Here is a 14783-nt window from a genome sequence, read left to right on the forward strand (position 1 = left end):
GGGATCTGTTCTGGGACCTCTGCTCTTTGTGATTTTTATAAATGACTTGGATGAGGAAGTGGAAGGCTGGGTTAGCAAGTTTGCCGATGACACGAAGGTTGCTGGAGTTGTGGATAGTGTGGAAGGCTGTTGTAGGTTGCAACGGGACATTGACAGGATGCAGAGTTGGGCTGAGAAGTGGCAGATGGAGTTCAACCTGGAAAAGTGTGAAGTGATTCATTTTGGAAGGTCGAATTTGAATGCAGAATACAGGCTTAAAGACAGGATTCTTGGTAGTGTGGAGGAACAGAGGGATCTTGGGGTCCATGTCCATAGATCGCTCAAAGTTGCCACCCAAGTTGATAGGGTTGTTAAGAAGGCGTATGGGGTGTTGGCTTTCATTAACAGGGGGATTGAGTTTAAGAGCCGCGAGGTTATGCTGCAGCTCTAAAAGGCCCTGGTTCGACCACACTTGGAATATTGTGTTCAGTTCTGGTCGCCTCATTATAGGAAGGATGTGGAAGCTTTAGAGAGGGTGCAGAGGAGATTTACCAGGATGCTGCCTGGACTGGAGGGCATGTCTTACGAAGAAAGATTGAGGGAGCTAGGGCTTTTCTCATTGGAGCGAAGAAGGGTGAGAGGTGACTTGATAGAGGGGTACAAGATGATGAGAGGCATAGATAGAGTGGATAGCCAGAGACTTTTTCCCAGGGTGGAAAGGGCTATCACCAGGGGGCATAATTTTAAGGTGATTGGAGGAAGGTTTCAGGGAGATGTCAGAGGTAGGTTCTTTACACAGAGAGTGGTGGGTGCGTGGAATGCGCTGCCAGCGGTGGTCGTAGAAGCAGATACATTAGGGACATTTAAGCGACTCTTGGATAGGTACATGGATGATAGTAGAATGAAGGGTAGGTAGTTAGTTTGATCTTAGAGTAGGTTAAAGGTTCGGCACAACGTCGTGGGCCGAAGGGCCTGTACTGTGCTGTACTGTTCTATGTTCTAAGTGCTGAGGTTTATTGCTTTACATTTCTCGATAGTAAATGCCTTAGTTGCCTTAAAGGGAAATAATTCCGTACTTTCAAGTCATATCTGATGCTCACTGATATAAACTTTTGTTGAAATTAAGTTTAAAGTTTCTGGCTCTGAAAATCTCTCAGGCCACAATCCCAGCAGTCATGACTTGATCCTACCTGCCTCAAAACCTGACTGCAGCCAAAATTCACAAAGGGGCTCATAGGCAACTCTCTATGAACTTAGAATGTAGCCAATTTCTTATCAGTGATAATGCAAACATCGCTTTAGAAATGTTTTATTTTAAAATTGAATGAGAGAAGCACCTACATCCCACTTTATGCTAATATAAATTTCTCAGGATGTTTGCTTTGGATTCTTCTGATTTTTGGAAAAAAAGGTTCAAAATGTACTTATGCAGGTCATTTTTGATGAAGTTAACAATACTCTGAATGAGTAGTTGGGTTGAAATCCTTGCTGTGTTTGGAGCTAAGGACTGAGCCTACATCGTGGGGGAAATATTGCTACTGACTAGGAAAACAAGTGCTGTTAAAATGGAAAATTGATCCACTGGTATGCACCATTAACTCTCACTAAGGATATGAGAGTACCTGTACCATGTAGTCCCCCTGATACCATTTGCTGTAAGATCAACTTTTCAAGATGTCTGAATCAGTCATTTTTGTTGTAATTTCACACTTTCTTTCTGAATTACCCAGCATTTTGGTAAAATATGAATTTCTGCTAATAAGGTGTTTTGATCATTGAATATTGCATGCTTTCTTGGCCTGTTTATCTGCTTCAGCTGTAAAATACACTAATTTTTTGAAATTTGTCACAGTCATTTTCAATAATGTACTGAAAAGCTTTCTAATAGGTGTGTCCAAATTGAATATGTATTCAACACCTGCCACTACCTTGTTTGTATTGGGTTTTAGTTATGTAGAAATTGCTACGTGTATTGCATCTGCCCAAGCATTGAACCGCCTTGTCTAAACAAACTTGTCTAAATTCAGTATTTTGGGGCATGGTCCTGTGAAACTCCAAGATGTGGTCCACCATCTCTCAAATAAATTATACCTCCATTTGTTTCTAGTTATTCAATATTATCCCCCAGCAGTGGGTAAATCATGCTGGGAGTATACATTTCATGGAAAGATACTGAAGAATGTGAATGAACAGAGGAACCTACTGTTTCAAATACAGTGGCCAGGATTTTATGTTGGCGACAGGGGTTGCAATGTCTGGAAAAGTGATGGCGAGTTCCCTGCGTCGCCTCTTTTCCGGAAGGTCCGCCGAATCTAGTGCCAATCAGGCACTCAAGTGGACAGCAGTAGGCCTTCCACAGGATCAAGGACCCCACTGTGGGAAGTGCAGCCCTTGGAGAGCGGTTGGCCAATCAGAGGCCGGCAGCTCTTCCACTGAGCAGCACCACCGTGAAGGCGGTGGCTGCTGCTGGACAAGCACCTACCCGAGGCCAAGGAGCGTCACTGGACCAAGGCCACAGGTAGGTCAGGGTGGGAGGGGGTTGGTAGCAAGGGCAGTTGGGTGGCTCTCAGTGGGAACCCTCATTTAGGCACTGTGTCTTTTAACGAGAGACCCCCTTCCACTTCCCCTGGCTCTTGGTGCTATGCTTCTCATGTTGAACCACCTGCTGCATGGCTAATTGCAGCTGCAGCGGAATGAAGCCCTTAATTGGGTTTAATTGCACAGCTAAGGGCCTCAGCTGGCCGTTCATAAACCTGCCGTGGGGAGAGCATAAAATTTCCCCAGTATCTCTGAAAGTATGAGTGCAAGGAGATAGAGCCATGACAAAGGACAATAGAATTTGGCGTTTTATAAATGGGGGGTATATGGTACAGAGTGGAATAAAGAAGTAATGCTGAATTTATACAAAACCTTGGTTTTGCTACAGTTAAGAGAATTGTGTTCAGTTTTGGGTGCCCCATTATAGAAGGGTCATTAACGCCATAGAGAATATACAGTATAGATTAACCAGAATAACCCCATGGGATATTGAAGTTATGAGGAGAGACTTGAGATACTGGAACTGTTTCTACTGAAGCAGATAGGCTAATGGGATATTTAATGGAGGTCTTTTAAAAAAATTATGAAGGTTTTCAGAGTGCGTAGAGAGACTATTTCCTCTGGTGAGAGAGTCAGTGATGAGGAATTTAAAACTGCTCCGAGGAGAGTAAAAAGAAGTTTGGAGGAAATTTTTGGCAGAGGATTGTTGGAGCATGCAAGTGGTGAAAACTGAGAATTACATCTCTGAAGGGAAAATTGGATAAATATTTGAGCTGAGGAAGATATATAGCTATGGGAGAGAGAGAGAGAGCGTAAGGCATTGGGATTACATTTGCAATGCTCGAATAAATCACCTGCATAGTCAGAGACTGAATGGCCTCCTCCAATTCTATAAACGTCTATGAACCATAGAATATTAGAACACATGTTCATGATTCCTTGCGAGCAGTTTATCTGTGACATTCCAGGTTGGTGTGGAACATCTGTCAGATATTGAGTCACAGAGGAAATACTAGCAGATAATTTGCCCTGTTGCAGTGGGAGGAATTTTTTAAAGAAAAAGAATTGAAAGATCAATTGTCAAGTATTTTCCTTCAGTCTCGCTCACGCATTGCCCCTGTGCTTGCTGACCTATCCTGGCAAACCTGATCTGGTAACATGTCAGTTTTAAAATTCTCATCCTTGTGTTCCAATCCCTCCATGAGCTCACCTATCCTTATCTCTGTAATTTCCTCTTCCTACAACCCTCTGAGATCTCTACACCCCTCCAGTTCTGACCTGATTTCCTTTGCTTCACCATTGGTGGCCATGCCTTCAGCTGTCCAGGCCCTAAGCTCTGGAATTGCCTACCTAAACCTCTCTGCCTCTCTCCTCCTGACGTTCCTTCAATCATAACGTCAGAAGTGGGGATGTTCGCTGATGATTGCACAATGTTCAGCACCATTCGTGACTCCTCAGATACTGAAGCAGTCCGTGTAGAAATGCAGCAAGACCTGGACGATATCCAGGCTTGGGCTGATAAGTGGCAAGTAACATTTAGTTTAGAGATACAGCACTGAAACAGGCCCTTCGGCCCACCGAGTCTGTGCTGACCATCAACCACCCATTTATACTAACCCTACACTAATTCCATATTCCTACCACATCCCCACCTGTCCCTATATTTCCCTACCACCTACCTATACTAGGGGCAATTTATAATGGCCAATTTACCTATCAACCTGCAAGTCTTTGGCATGTGGGAGGAAACCGGAGCACCTGGAGGAAACCCACGCAGACAGGGAGAACTTGCAAACTCCGCACAGGCAGTACCCGGAATTGAACCCGGGTCGCTGGAGCTGTGAGGCTGTGGTGCTAACCACTGCGCCACACAAGTGCCAGGCAATGACCATCTCCAACAAGAGAGAATCTAACCATCTCCCTTTGACATTCAACGGCATTACCATCGCTGAATCCCCCACTATCAACATCCTAGGGGCTACCATTGACCAGAAACTGAACTGGAGTAACCATATAAATACCGTGGCTACAAGAGCAGGTCAGAGACTAGGAATCCTGAGGCGAGTAACTCACCACCTGACTCCCCAAAGCCTGTCCACCATCTACAAGGCACAAGTCAGGAGTGTGATGGAATACTCTCCACGCCTGGATGGGTGCAGCTCCAACAACACTCAAGAAGCTCGACACCATTCAGGACAAAGCAGCCCGCTTGATTGGCACCCCATCTACAAACATTCACTCCCTCCACCACCGACGCACAGTGACAGCAGTGTGTACCATCTACAAAATGCACTGCAGCAATGCACCAAGGCTCCTTAGACAGCACCTTCCAAATACGCGACCTCTACCTTTTAGACGGACAAGGGCAGCAAATACATGGGAACACCACCACCTGCAAGTTCCCCTCCAAGTCACACACCATCCTGACTTGGAACTATATCGCTGTTCCTTCACTGTCGCTGGGTCAAAATCCTGGAACTTCCTTCCTAACAGCACTGTGGGTGTACCTACCCCACATGGACTGTAGCGGTTCAAGAAGGCAGCTCACCACCACCTTCTCGAGGGCAATTAGGGATGGGCAATAAATGCTGGCCTGGCCAGTGACACCCACATTCCATGAATGAATTTTTTAAAAAGCCGCTCCTTAAAATCTGTCCCTTTGATCAAGCTTTTGACTCTGTGTCAAAGTTTGTCTGATAGCACTCCTGTGAAGTACCATGGAATGTTTTACTGCATTAAAGGCACTTTATAAATGCAAGTGATTGCTGTTGACCAAACATGGAGCACTATTAGCAGCTGTGGTCAGACAGAAATGTGGAACAGCTATTGCAACACAGATGACTAACCTCTTGGAACTCAATGGTAGACAGATTTTCTTTTAGACTATATGCAGTACTATGCTCATGCATCTCTTTTTGTGTATAGTGCCCTTTCCACGGAAAGATTATCCCAAGAGATGAGCAAGGAAATCCTGTGAATCCAGAAGATATTCAAAGACTGAAGCAAGAAGAACAGAGAAAGCAGGAAGCGAAAGCTGGTATGGCAGTGTGATTTTTTTTAATGTATATTTGTCAGTGAGCTAATACATATGAGGCAAATACGTGAGATTTAAATGTATGTATATTAATGTAGAATGTAAATTTTCAGTTATGTTATCATTGTTGCACTGTACAGGAAAGGGAATAGTTGTCTCTGAACAAGGAAGAGTTCACCCTCAATTCTGCAGCTTAAACCAAGTTGCTTAAATCAGAGACTTTATAAAAAGTGACAGACCAGATTTTTTTTTTAAGAGCTCCGTCATTAGTACCTCCCAGTTACAGTAAATCTAAATACCTTTCTGTTAATGTCATGCATCTTGATTTTCACATTAGGTGTATTGTGTAGCACTTTTCAGCATCATGGAGTAGCAAGAAGAAATATGATCTGGTGAAATATATTTGTGACTATCACAATTAAATTGTGAGTAAGATCAACACATCAGAAGAATCAGATTTGAGGTGTTCTTAAGCGATCTTGCATAAATTGAATGGGATAGTGCCCCAATTTCAGTCTCAGATTGTGATATATAGATTGATACAGAGGCAAACTGGGAGAAACAGGGGGACTAGCAGGGTAGTGAGGATAAAGGAAAGAATTTACATTTATATAGCACATTTCTCATCCTCAGGATGCCCAAAAGTGTTTCACAGCCAATAAATTTCTTTTTGAAATGTTATGTGGACCAACATGGTACCTACTTTGTGCAAAATAGGAAAATAAAACCTACATTGAGTGCTGTCAAAGTTTTATAAAAGTAGACATTTTTTTTTTACATGTTATCTTTTTTTTTAGCCTAGACTTGTCATGCTTTCACTGATTATCAGAAAAATTAGGGATTGAAAGGAGCATAAAACTACTGGGGGTTGCACTTCATTCTGTCTGCACTTCCCAACTATTTTCTTAAGGGTTCATCCTGTTGGCTAGATTACCCTGCCCATATGCAAGCAGGCGCATGTAAATTTGATGCAGAAGGATAAAACACAGTCTCCAACACATTTTGTGTTTTTGACCAGATCTACCTCAATGTAGGGGCCACCTGTTAGGCTGCACATCTAGCATTCAAAGGTCAGCAGTGGGAGCCTGGAGGTACCAACAGGTGCGGGGCCCATGTAAAAGGTCTTGAAGCATGACACAGACTCAGGCATCAGAGTCAAACATTTTCAGTCCAAAAACCTCTTTCTTTTTTTCCCCCTTCAGTCAGCTCTTTCTCCTAGGGCAGTAAGTTCTCAAGGTCTACCACATCAAATCTTCACCCCTCTACTGGCTCAAATTAGGACCTCTCCTCCTGCATATTGCTGGAGTCAGGGGAATCTCTGAGGGGCAGAAGTCTTTGCCCACTGGAGCTGTCCTTCCCAATTCCTATCCCCAGTCAGAAAACCTAAGCCCAATTATTTGGTTGACCAAATTTAAGAGTTTCTATGGATTACATTGCAAAATTAGAGGTTATTGATTTTTGAAACAATCTTATATTTAAAGTAATTCAGACAGTCTGTGAATAAGAGGAAAATTTAAGGATTTAAATTATGGAACATATTGTTGCCTAGTTCAGTGAATGCTAAATCTCCAGGTTCTTTCTTAAGGGTGCTCAAGTTTCCATTGCAGGTGTTAGCTGACTGACCTGTATATTCCCAGCAACTTCTTATATGATAATTGTCACATCTTAAATATGGTTCTTTCATGAGACATTGTTTTTAGACAGGTTGAGTTTCTGAAAAAGCATGGTCAGAAAGAGCTGCTGTTTCGGCACAATATTGCAAAGAAGCAGTTGGGCTACACCGCAGCGGATTTGCAAATAACATTTGTTAAGTATTTTTGATCATCCAATCTTACCTTTTTTGTACTAGAGTCAAAAATAATACAGACATAAAAAGCTGGAAATATGCAGCATATTGATCAGCATCTTTAAACTGAAATGGTAGAGTAACACTTTGGGTGGGACCCTTCAGTAGAAGCTTTTCAGATTTCAAACATTTGCAGTTTTTCTTTTAATCTGTGCTATAAAAATAAAACAAATTATTGAATCAATAGTGCCATTGTGCCACTAAACCTGTTATCTCGCTCTTCCACATTACACACATGCTGAAGTTCCTTGCAAGATATTTTATCTGGATAACGTTGTCCCTTTATGTCTATCTCTCGTGTAAATGAACATCAAGAAAAATGTTTAAACAGAAATGATACTTTGAGTTTCCAAGAATCAGATTGCAAGAAGCACCATTTTCTGCTGTTGTTCCCGATAGATAATTTTGGCTTTGGTGTGCCTTCGATGTTAATGGACATTTTATTGCGCCAATCAAATAATTTCAGTTTTTGTGCTATGCATATCCTAGATTTTGATTTGTAGTTCTAATAAGTGTGCATTTAAGACCAAACTGATGGCCATGTGTGTAATCTCTGATTGTAATTGTGCTGCTCTGCTACCTCCAGGTGGCTTTGAATCTGAATTCAGTCGGAATTCAGCAGTTTGAAGTGTTCAGTGTTCCATTTTAAAATAGATTGAATCCCAAATACTGTTTGACACAGTGAATGAACATAGACATAACAGTATTACAATCTATTTGGGAATGACAGCAGAAAATGTGCATAGAACAGTGGTGTTTCCTGCAGTCTGATCCTTTCTAAATCACTTGATTCTTTCCTAGTTTGCAGTGTTTACGTAAAACCTTAAGTGTAACGCAGATGCCCCACATAATAACAAGGTCTTGGTACTATGAATCAATGATAAAGCACAGTGACCTTTTAATCTGTGGCTTTCATCCTTTCCAATGGTTCGCACATAGGAGCAAATTAAGTACCTATTTTTTGTGTCAGTACTCAAGAATATCTGGTCTTTCAGCCTTTAGTGACTTGTTAACAAACAGGTATCAGGACAACCACGGGAAGGCAGGCCGCTGGCCAGTCAGATGTGAAATAGCATCTCTTTACTAACTACAGTATTGATTTTTCTTCCCCAACAGTGTAATTTTTTTCACCATCAGTAAAGTCAGCAACACTATATGAAGAGCTTTAGGGTCCATCAAGGCTCTAAAGACTGTTCTTCCTTGGCACTCTATTGATTTCTTTTCAAAGGCTTTTAAATTGGTCCTTCATTTTGTTGAAATGCTCATTTCATACTGACTGGGCCCCAGTATTTTTTGCTGTATTTATACAAGTGTCCCATTCATGGTGCTCTAAGCCGGTACCGCCTTGTTGTTATTGGAAGATCTTGTGTCTAACTGTGTTTTATTTTGGCCTTAATCATGGATTAATGGTTTCATTTTTTGACTTGTGTTACTTTATATTTAATCTCTCTCAAGATTAAATAAATCTTTTTTGGATCAACTTTCTTCATGAGCCTGTCTCTTTCTCTTCTCCCTTATCTTGCTCCAGCTCCATTTATGGATGACATTTAGTACTGATTTAACCCTGTGTGAATCACAGTATCTTTGAGTGCTGATTTTAAAAAGAACAAAATCAGATCACTCCTTTCTTCCTAAAATCTATATTTGCTGTTGAATTTTTGTGTTCATTGAGATACAGCGTTGCAGCCAGTTGCATTTTAGACAGGACAGCCCGGCCCTAAAATTCTTTAGGGTTTCTACTAGTGTCCCATCGTAATGCTGGTGTAAGATGAGCACAACCCTCTGGAAAATGGCACACATAGCTGTTTACACCATTTTTCTGTGGGTTCTAGCAGGAGACAGTGGAACCGTTGCGAAATTTCAAGGGCTGTTTTTATATGATTTGACTGGAAACTTTTAATGGTGAAACTAGACATTAGGGTCTATAAATTCATCCAAAATGGCAGGAAGGAAGTGCGTATTGGGAAAGGACAAAAAATTCTTATGCAGTGCCCTATGCCTGAAACAGGCATTAGGCCCTTTGCAAGGAAATAAGGCACCAAATGCATATTTGAGGCCCACACTGCACGATTGATTTGCCCTGAGGAAAGCCAGGTCTTGTTAGTATCTGTTATACCACAATAAAAAGGTAAATTTTTGAAATAAACTTACCTGAATGTGGAGCCAGGAGGAGCAGGTTGGTTAAGAGGTCTTAACAAGAGTAAGGGAAGGTTTGACCCCCAAGGATGCCGTGGAACTGAGGGACTGATATCACAGAAAACATTAATTGTGAGAGTATTACTTAATGTAGCCACAGTGTGCCAATTTATAATACCAGTGGCAGTGCAAAATTAAGCCATATTTTAGATTGTGATGATGTAATGGTGAGATATGCTAGCTACAGGGAATTTGGAAGGTTCATGTGGGGATGAAATATGAAGGACGTATTTTATGTAAGTGTGAATACTGGTGTTTCTTTACATGTAGCTAAAGTATATACACGATTTAACAAAACACTCCAGTTCAGATCTCTGTCCCAAGTTCATTTTGCAAGTTTTGTCAGTTATGGACTGGGGAAAGGAATAATCAGACTTGACAAAATGCTGTATGACTGGTTCCTTTTGGATGTATGTGATTAGTGGGATATTCAAAGCACCTGGATTTAAAAGACCAATTCTGTCTGGAATAGAGGGCCAGATTTTATTCAGTTGACTGGAATCCCAGCAGCAGGCAGGAAGGCAGGGGAGACCCTCCCTCAGCTCTCTGTCAGACCCCCGTTGCTATTTCGCAGCGGGTGGGCAAATAACTGCCCGCTGCTGCGGACGCCATCCCTTTAAGGGACACACTCCCGCCTCCAGAGCTGCTGGCTAATCAGAAAGCAGGCAGCTCTGCAGTACTGGGACTGGTGGCCAATGCCAGTACTGCAGGAGGCCTTGCAGTATGAAGACAGGAGAAGATCCCTGGAGAGGTAAGTGGGATCAGGGTCACTGGGGCCAGTCAGGCAGGCCTCAGCAACTGAGTGGTAGGTGATGTTATTGGTGAGAGGGTGCTTGGGTTTCCAGGGGTGCCCTCCGGGGGCCATGGAGTGCCCTCAAAGGAGGCACCCCCCCCACCCCAACCCCGCTAGGCGACCACCAGCACTCCTCTGCCTTCAAGATAAGGGCTCATGGTGTTGGGGTAATATATTAGCGTGGACAGAGGATTGGTTAACAGGCAGGAAGCAGAGAGTGAGCATAAATGAGGCATTTTCACATTGACAGGCAGTGAATAGTGGAGTGCCGCAAGGATCAGTGCTGGTGCCTCAGCTATTTTCACTCCCTATATTAATGACTTGGATGAAGAGACGGAGAATAATGTATCTAAGTTTACTGATGATACAAAGCTTGGTGGAAAGGTAAACTGCGGGGAGGATGTAGAGGCTGAAAAGAGATATAGATAGGTTAAGTGAGTGGGAAAAAGATGGCAAATGGCGTATAATGGTGGGAAGTATGAAGTTGTTCACTTTGGTCAGAAAAATAGAAAAGCAGAATATTTTTTAAAAGGTGTGAAACTGCTAAGAGAGACTTGGGAGAACTCGTATAAGGAACGCGCAAGGTTAACATGCAGGTGCAGCAGGCTATTAGGAAGGCAAATGGCATGTTGGCCTTTATTGCAAGGGGATTGGAGTACAGGAATAAAGAACTTTTAGTAAAATTTTACAAGGCTTTGGTGAGACTGCACCTGGAATACTGTGTGCAGTTTTTGTCTCCACATTTAAGAAAGGATATACTTGCACTGGAGGCAGTGCAGCGAAGATTTGCTAAATTGGTCCCTGGGATGAGGGGGTTGTCATATGATGAGAGGCTGAGTAAATTGGGCCTATATTCTCTGGAGTTTAGAAGAATGAGAAGTGATCTAATTGAGACACACAAGATTCTGAAAGGACTTGATAGGATAGAAGCTGAGAGATTGTTTCCACTGGTCAGGGAATCTAGAACACAGGTACACAGTCTCCGGATAAGGGGTCAATAATTCAAGACTGAGATGAGAAATTACTTCACTCAAAGGGTTGTGAATCTTTGGAATTCTCTACACCAAAGGGTTGTGGATGCTCCATCATTGAATACATTTAAGGCTGGGACAGATATTTGGTCTCGCAGGGAATCTAGGGATATGAGGAGCGGGCAGGAAAGTGGAATTGAAGCCTAAGATTGAATGGAGCAAACTCGTTGGGCCATATGATCTACTTCTGCTCCTATTTCTTGTGTTAAACAAAATTGAGGTGGCGGTGCGAAGAGGCTTGGCTAACTGGACGGGGGTTCCAGTTGGCAATACGCCCGGCCGGCCATCCATTAACCTGTCACTGTCCTCCTTGTCCCCTTCCTCCCTACCTGTCTCACAGGCCTGTGCTTGTCTGTCCTCTTTTGTTTTCAGCAGGGGTCCCACACAGTCCACCAGCAAAAGCCGGTAAGGGAATTAGGGGTCTCATTGCTGGTTGGGGCTTCCCCACAATGTGAAACATGTGGCAAATGTTACAGAACTCCATCACGTATTTGTGGAGCTTTGGCCAGTCAAAATGCTGTCTTATGTGAGCTTGGGTTTTTCGTACACTGACTTGCAGCCATTGGAAGTTCTTGGGCCATTCTTAGTATTTCTTTATGGTACCTTCGTCTGCACCACTATCTGGTGAACCACTGTCCACTCTTCATCCACAGGTCTATGAGGAGGTCTCCACTTCCTCATCAGTACGTCATTCTTTAAAAAGTAGCACTCAGGGACTCCTTCTACTTCAGTTTTGGTTTGGGCTGCCTGTGTTAACTTCTTTCATACTGGGTAGGCTTGCTGAGCTGGGTCAAAATCCTGGAACTCCCTTCCTAACAACACTGTGGGAGTACCTACCCCACATGGACTGCAGCGGTTCAAGAAGGCGGCTCACCACCACCTTCTCTAGGGCAATTAGGGATGGGCAATAAATGCTGGCCTATCCAGCAATGCCCACATCCCAGCAACAAATAATAAAAAAATCTAAGGAAGGTCTGTTTAACCCATCCTTTTGGTCCTCTAACTTCCTAAAGAAGGTTTCAGATAACCAGACGGTAGGGTCATCTGCCTGCAGTGCCAGTTCTTCTTCCTCTGATAGAGCTTGTTTGGCCATGGACCGAGCCACCACATAGTCAGGGGAATTGCTGGGGGCCCTCTCCTGCAACTGCTCGGTTTCCTTGACGTCTTACGGTCTCTCTAAAACTACTGGGGAAGCTACCACCTTTGCCCCCACCAGATCATTACCCAGGAGCAAGTCCACAGCATCCACCGGTAAACTAGGGACATTCTCCACAGTTACCGGTCCTGAAACTAGGTCACACTTCAAGTACACCCAATATAAAGGTATTGGCATACACTGCCCTCCGATACCATTCATTAGTACTCCCTAGCATTCACTACACTCTCTGGGGGAAAGGCCATGCCTTTTCCCAGCAGAAGGGATTGGGTGGCCCCGGTATCCCTAAGTGCGACTGTGGGCTCGCTGGCCTCACTTGAGCGGGTCACTTTTCCTTGGGATACAAAATCCTGATGACCTTCAGGATTTTGTTAGATTTTCCCTCACTCACAGCGGTAAGTTTATTGGGTCTTACTGCCACAGTTGATGCCACAGCCTGCTCTGCTGTGCTTTCCATCAGGCCCTTTCTCCTGAATTGGTCTGGTGTGCTCTGATTAGTCCTACAGGTTTTCTCTTTAATGTCCAGCAGTCAGCTCGAAGATGACCTGCCTTATTACAGTGGAAACACCCTGGTCTTCGAGTCCCACTCCTGCACTCAGCAATGTCTTTTTTGGCTTGATGAGAGCCCCCTGTGTCTCCAGCTGTCCTTTCTCTCCCTGGGCTGTTCGGGCTCCTATCACCCTCCCACCTTTTATCCTTTTTCGGGGTTCTGGAGGTGACTGAGGAGGGTTTCCTTTGGGGTAAGGGTTTGTGTACAAGGGTAAATTCATCAGCCAGAACTGCAGCTTGCCTGGCTCTTTGAACCTGTTGTTCCTCTGCATGGGTTTTAATAGAAAGGGGAGTGAGTTTTTAAATTCCTCAAGAAGGATCACCTCTGAGATTTTCGTATGTGGGCTGTACTTTAAGTGCCCTTATTCACTCGTCAAAAGCAAGCTGCTGATCTCTCAAACTTGAGGTAAGTTTGGTCAGGCTGCTTCCGGAGGGTTCAGAATTTCAGGCGGTACTCTTCCGGTACTAGCTCATATGCCCCCAGGATAGCATTTTTGGTCATTTCATAATCTGGTGGACTTTCATCTGGCAACCTCATGGACTTTTCCTGTTAGCTTGCTTTGTAACAACAGAGTCCAGCTCTCACCCAGTCATTTCAGCTTTCTTGCAAGCTTTTAAAATGACAAAAAATGGTTCCACATCCCCCTCTTTGAACTTTGGAATCAACTGGGAGAACTTCAAGAGCTGAACACACGGTCTTGAGCTAGGGGTATGTTCCTTACTAGCCGTGCCTTCACTGGGTTTACTGAGTCACCCCCTAGTTAATTCAAGCTGCTTTAGCTCTCTTTCCTCCTCCTCCTCCTTCTGGAAAGCGCTCTCTTTTTTCCTTTCTTCACACTCTCTCTGCTCTTTCTCTCTTTGGAATTCTAACTCTAGTCTCCTCTGTTATAATTGTATTTTAGCTAACATTACCCTGTCGATTTCTGGCTCTAACCCTGTCTCTGAATCTTCAGGTACAAATGAAAAATGGTTGACCACAAATCTTAGGATTTTGGATTTCTTAGCTTTTGCACAGAAAGTAATCCCTAACTGCCCAGCTATGTTCCTCAACTGTTCAATAGATAAGGCCTTTAACCTATCCCAAGTTACTTCACTCAGATACTGGCCTCGAGTGTGGATATGTTAGCAGTGGAACACAAGAAAACCTGTATTGAATTAAATTTTTTTTTTTACTAGGGATCAATTTGGTTTCCCACTGCCATTTTCTTGTTTGTCATTGGGTTATGATCCTGGACTCCAGCCCCTAAATTTCTGTTATGGCCAAGTGAGGAGGGGGTCACAGTTGTCCCTCTTGCCTTTCCTCTTATTTGACAGCAACAGGGTTTATTCATTTTTAACAGTAGTTGTGCTTACCACCTCTGAGTGTTTTACCTTTCACCTTTTATTGTGATTGTGAAAGAACCAATCGGACAGGTTTTCTTGAGTTTAAACAAGGGAGAGGTAAGTTTATTATACATAACAATCTAACCGCGATTTAAAAACTATTTAAAAAATACTCTACACATTCATGCACATTCACACGAGGATCATGAACATACAAATAGAGTGCAAAGTGGAAAGTCGGTATTTTTGGATGGATTAAAGACCAGAATAAATATAAGTTAAATACACAGACTGAGGCTGGATGATTTGTTGGACGTCTGACTGGAGTTGTATTCTTG

General features: G+C 43.2%; 1 protein-coding gene across 5 annotated transcripts in view; it reads left to right on the forward strand.

Annotated features, from left to right (window-relative positions):
• The window catches only part of uvssa (UV-stimulated scaffold protein A), a 141984-nt gene that overhangs the window by 107256 nt on the left and 19945 nt on the right, over positions 1-14783 (forward strand). For all 5 annotated transcript variants that reach the window (XM_068029571.1, XM_068029581.1, XM_068029591.1 and 2 more), the window contains one exon: positions 5443-5554. In XM_068029571.1, coding sequence (XP_067885672.1) covers positions 5443-5554 — 112 coding nt within the window. The remainder of the gene's footprint in view (positions 1-5442; positions 5555-14783) is intronic.

The sequence above is a fragment of the Heterodontus francisci genome, chromosome 1 (genome assembly GCF_036365525.1).
Source record: "Heterodontus francisci isolate sHetFra1 chromosome 1, sHetFra1.hap1, whole genome shotgun sequence".
NCBI classification, from domain to species: Eukaryota; Metazoa; Chordata; class Chondrichthyes; order Heterodontiformes; family Heterodontidae; genus Heterodontus; species Heterodontus francisci.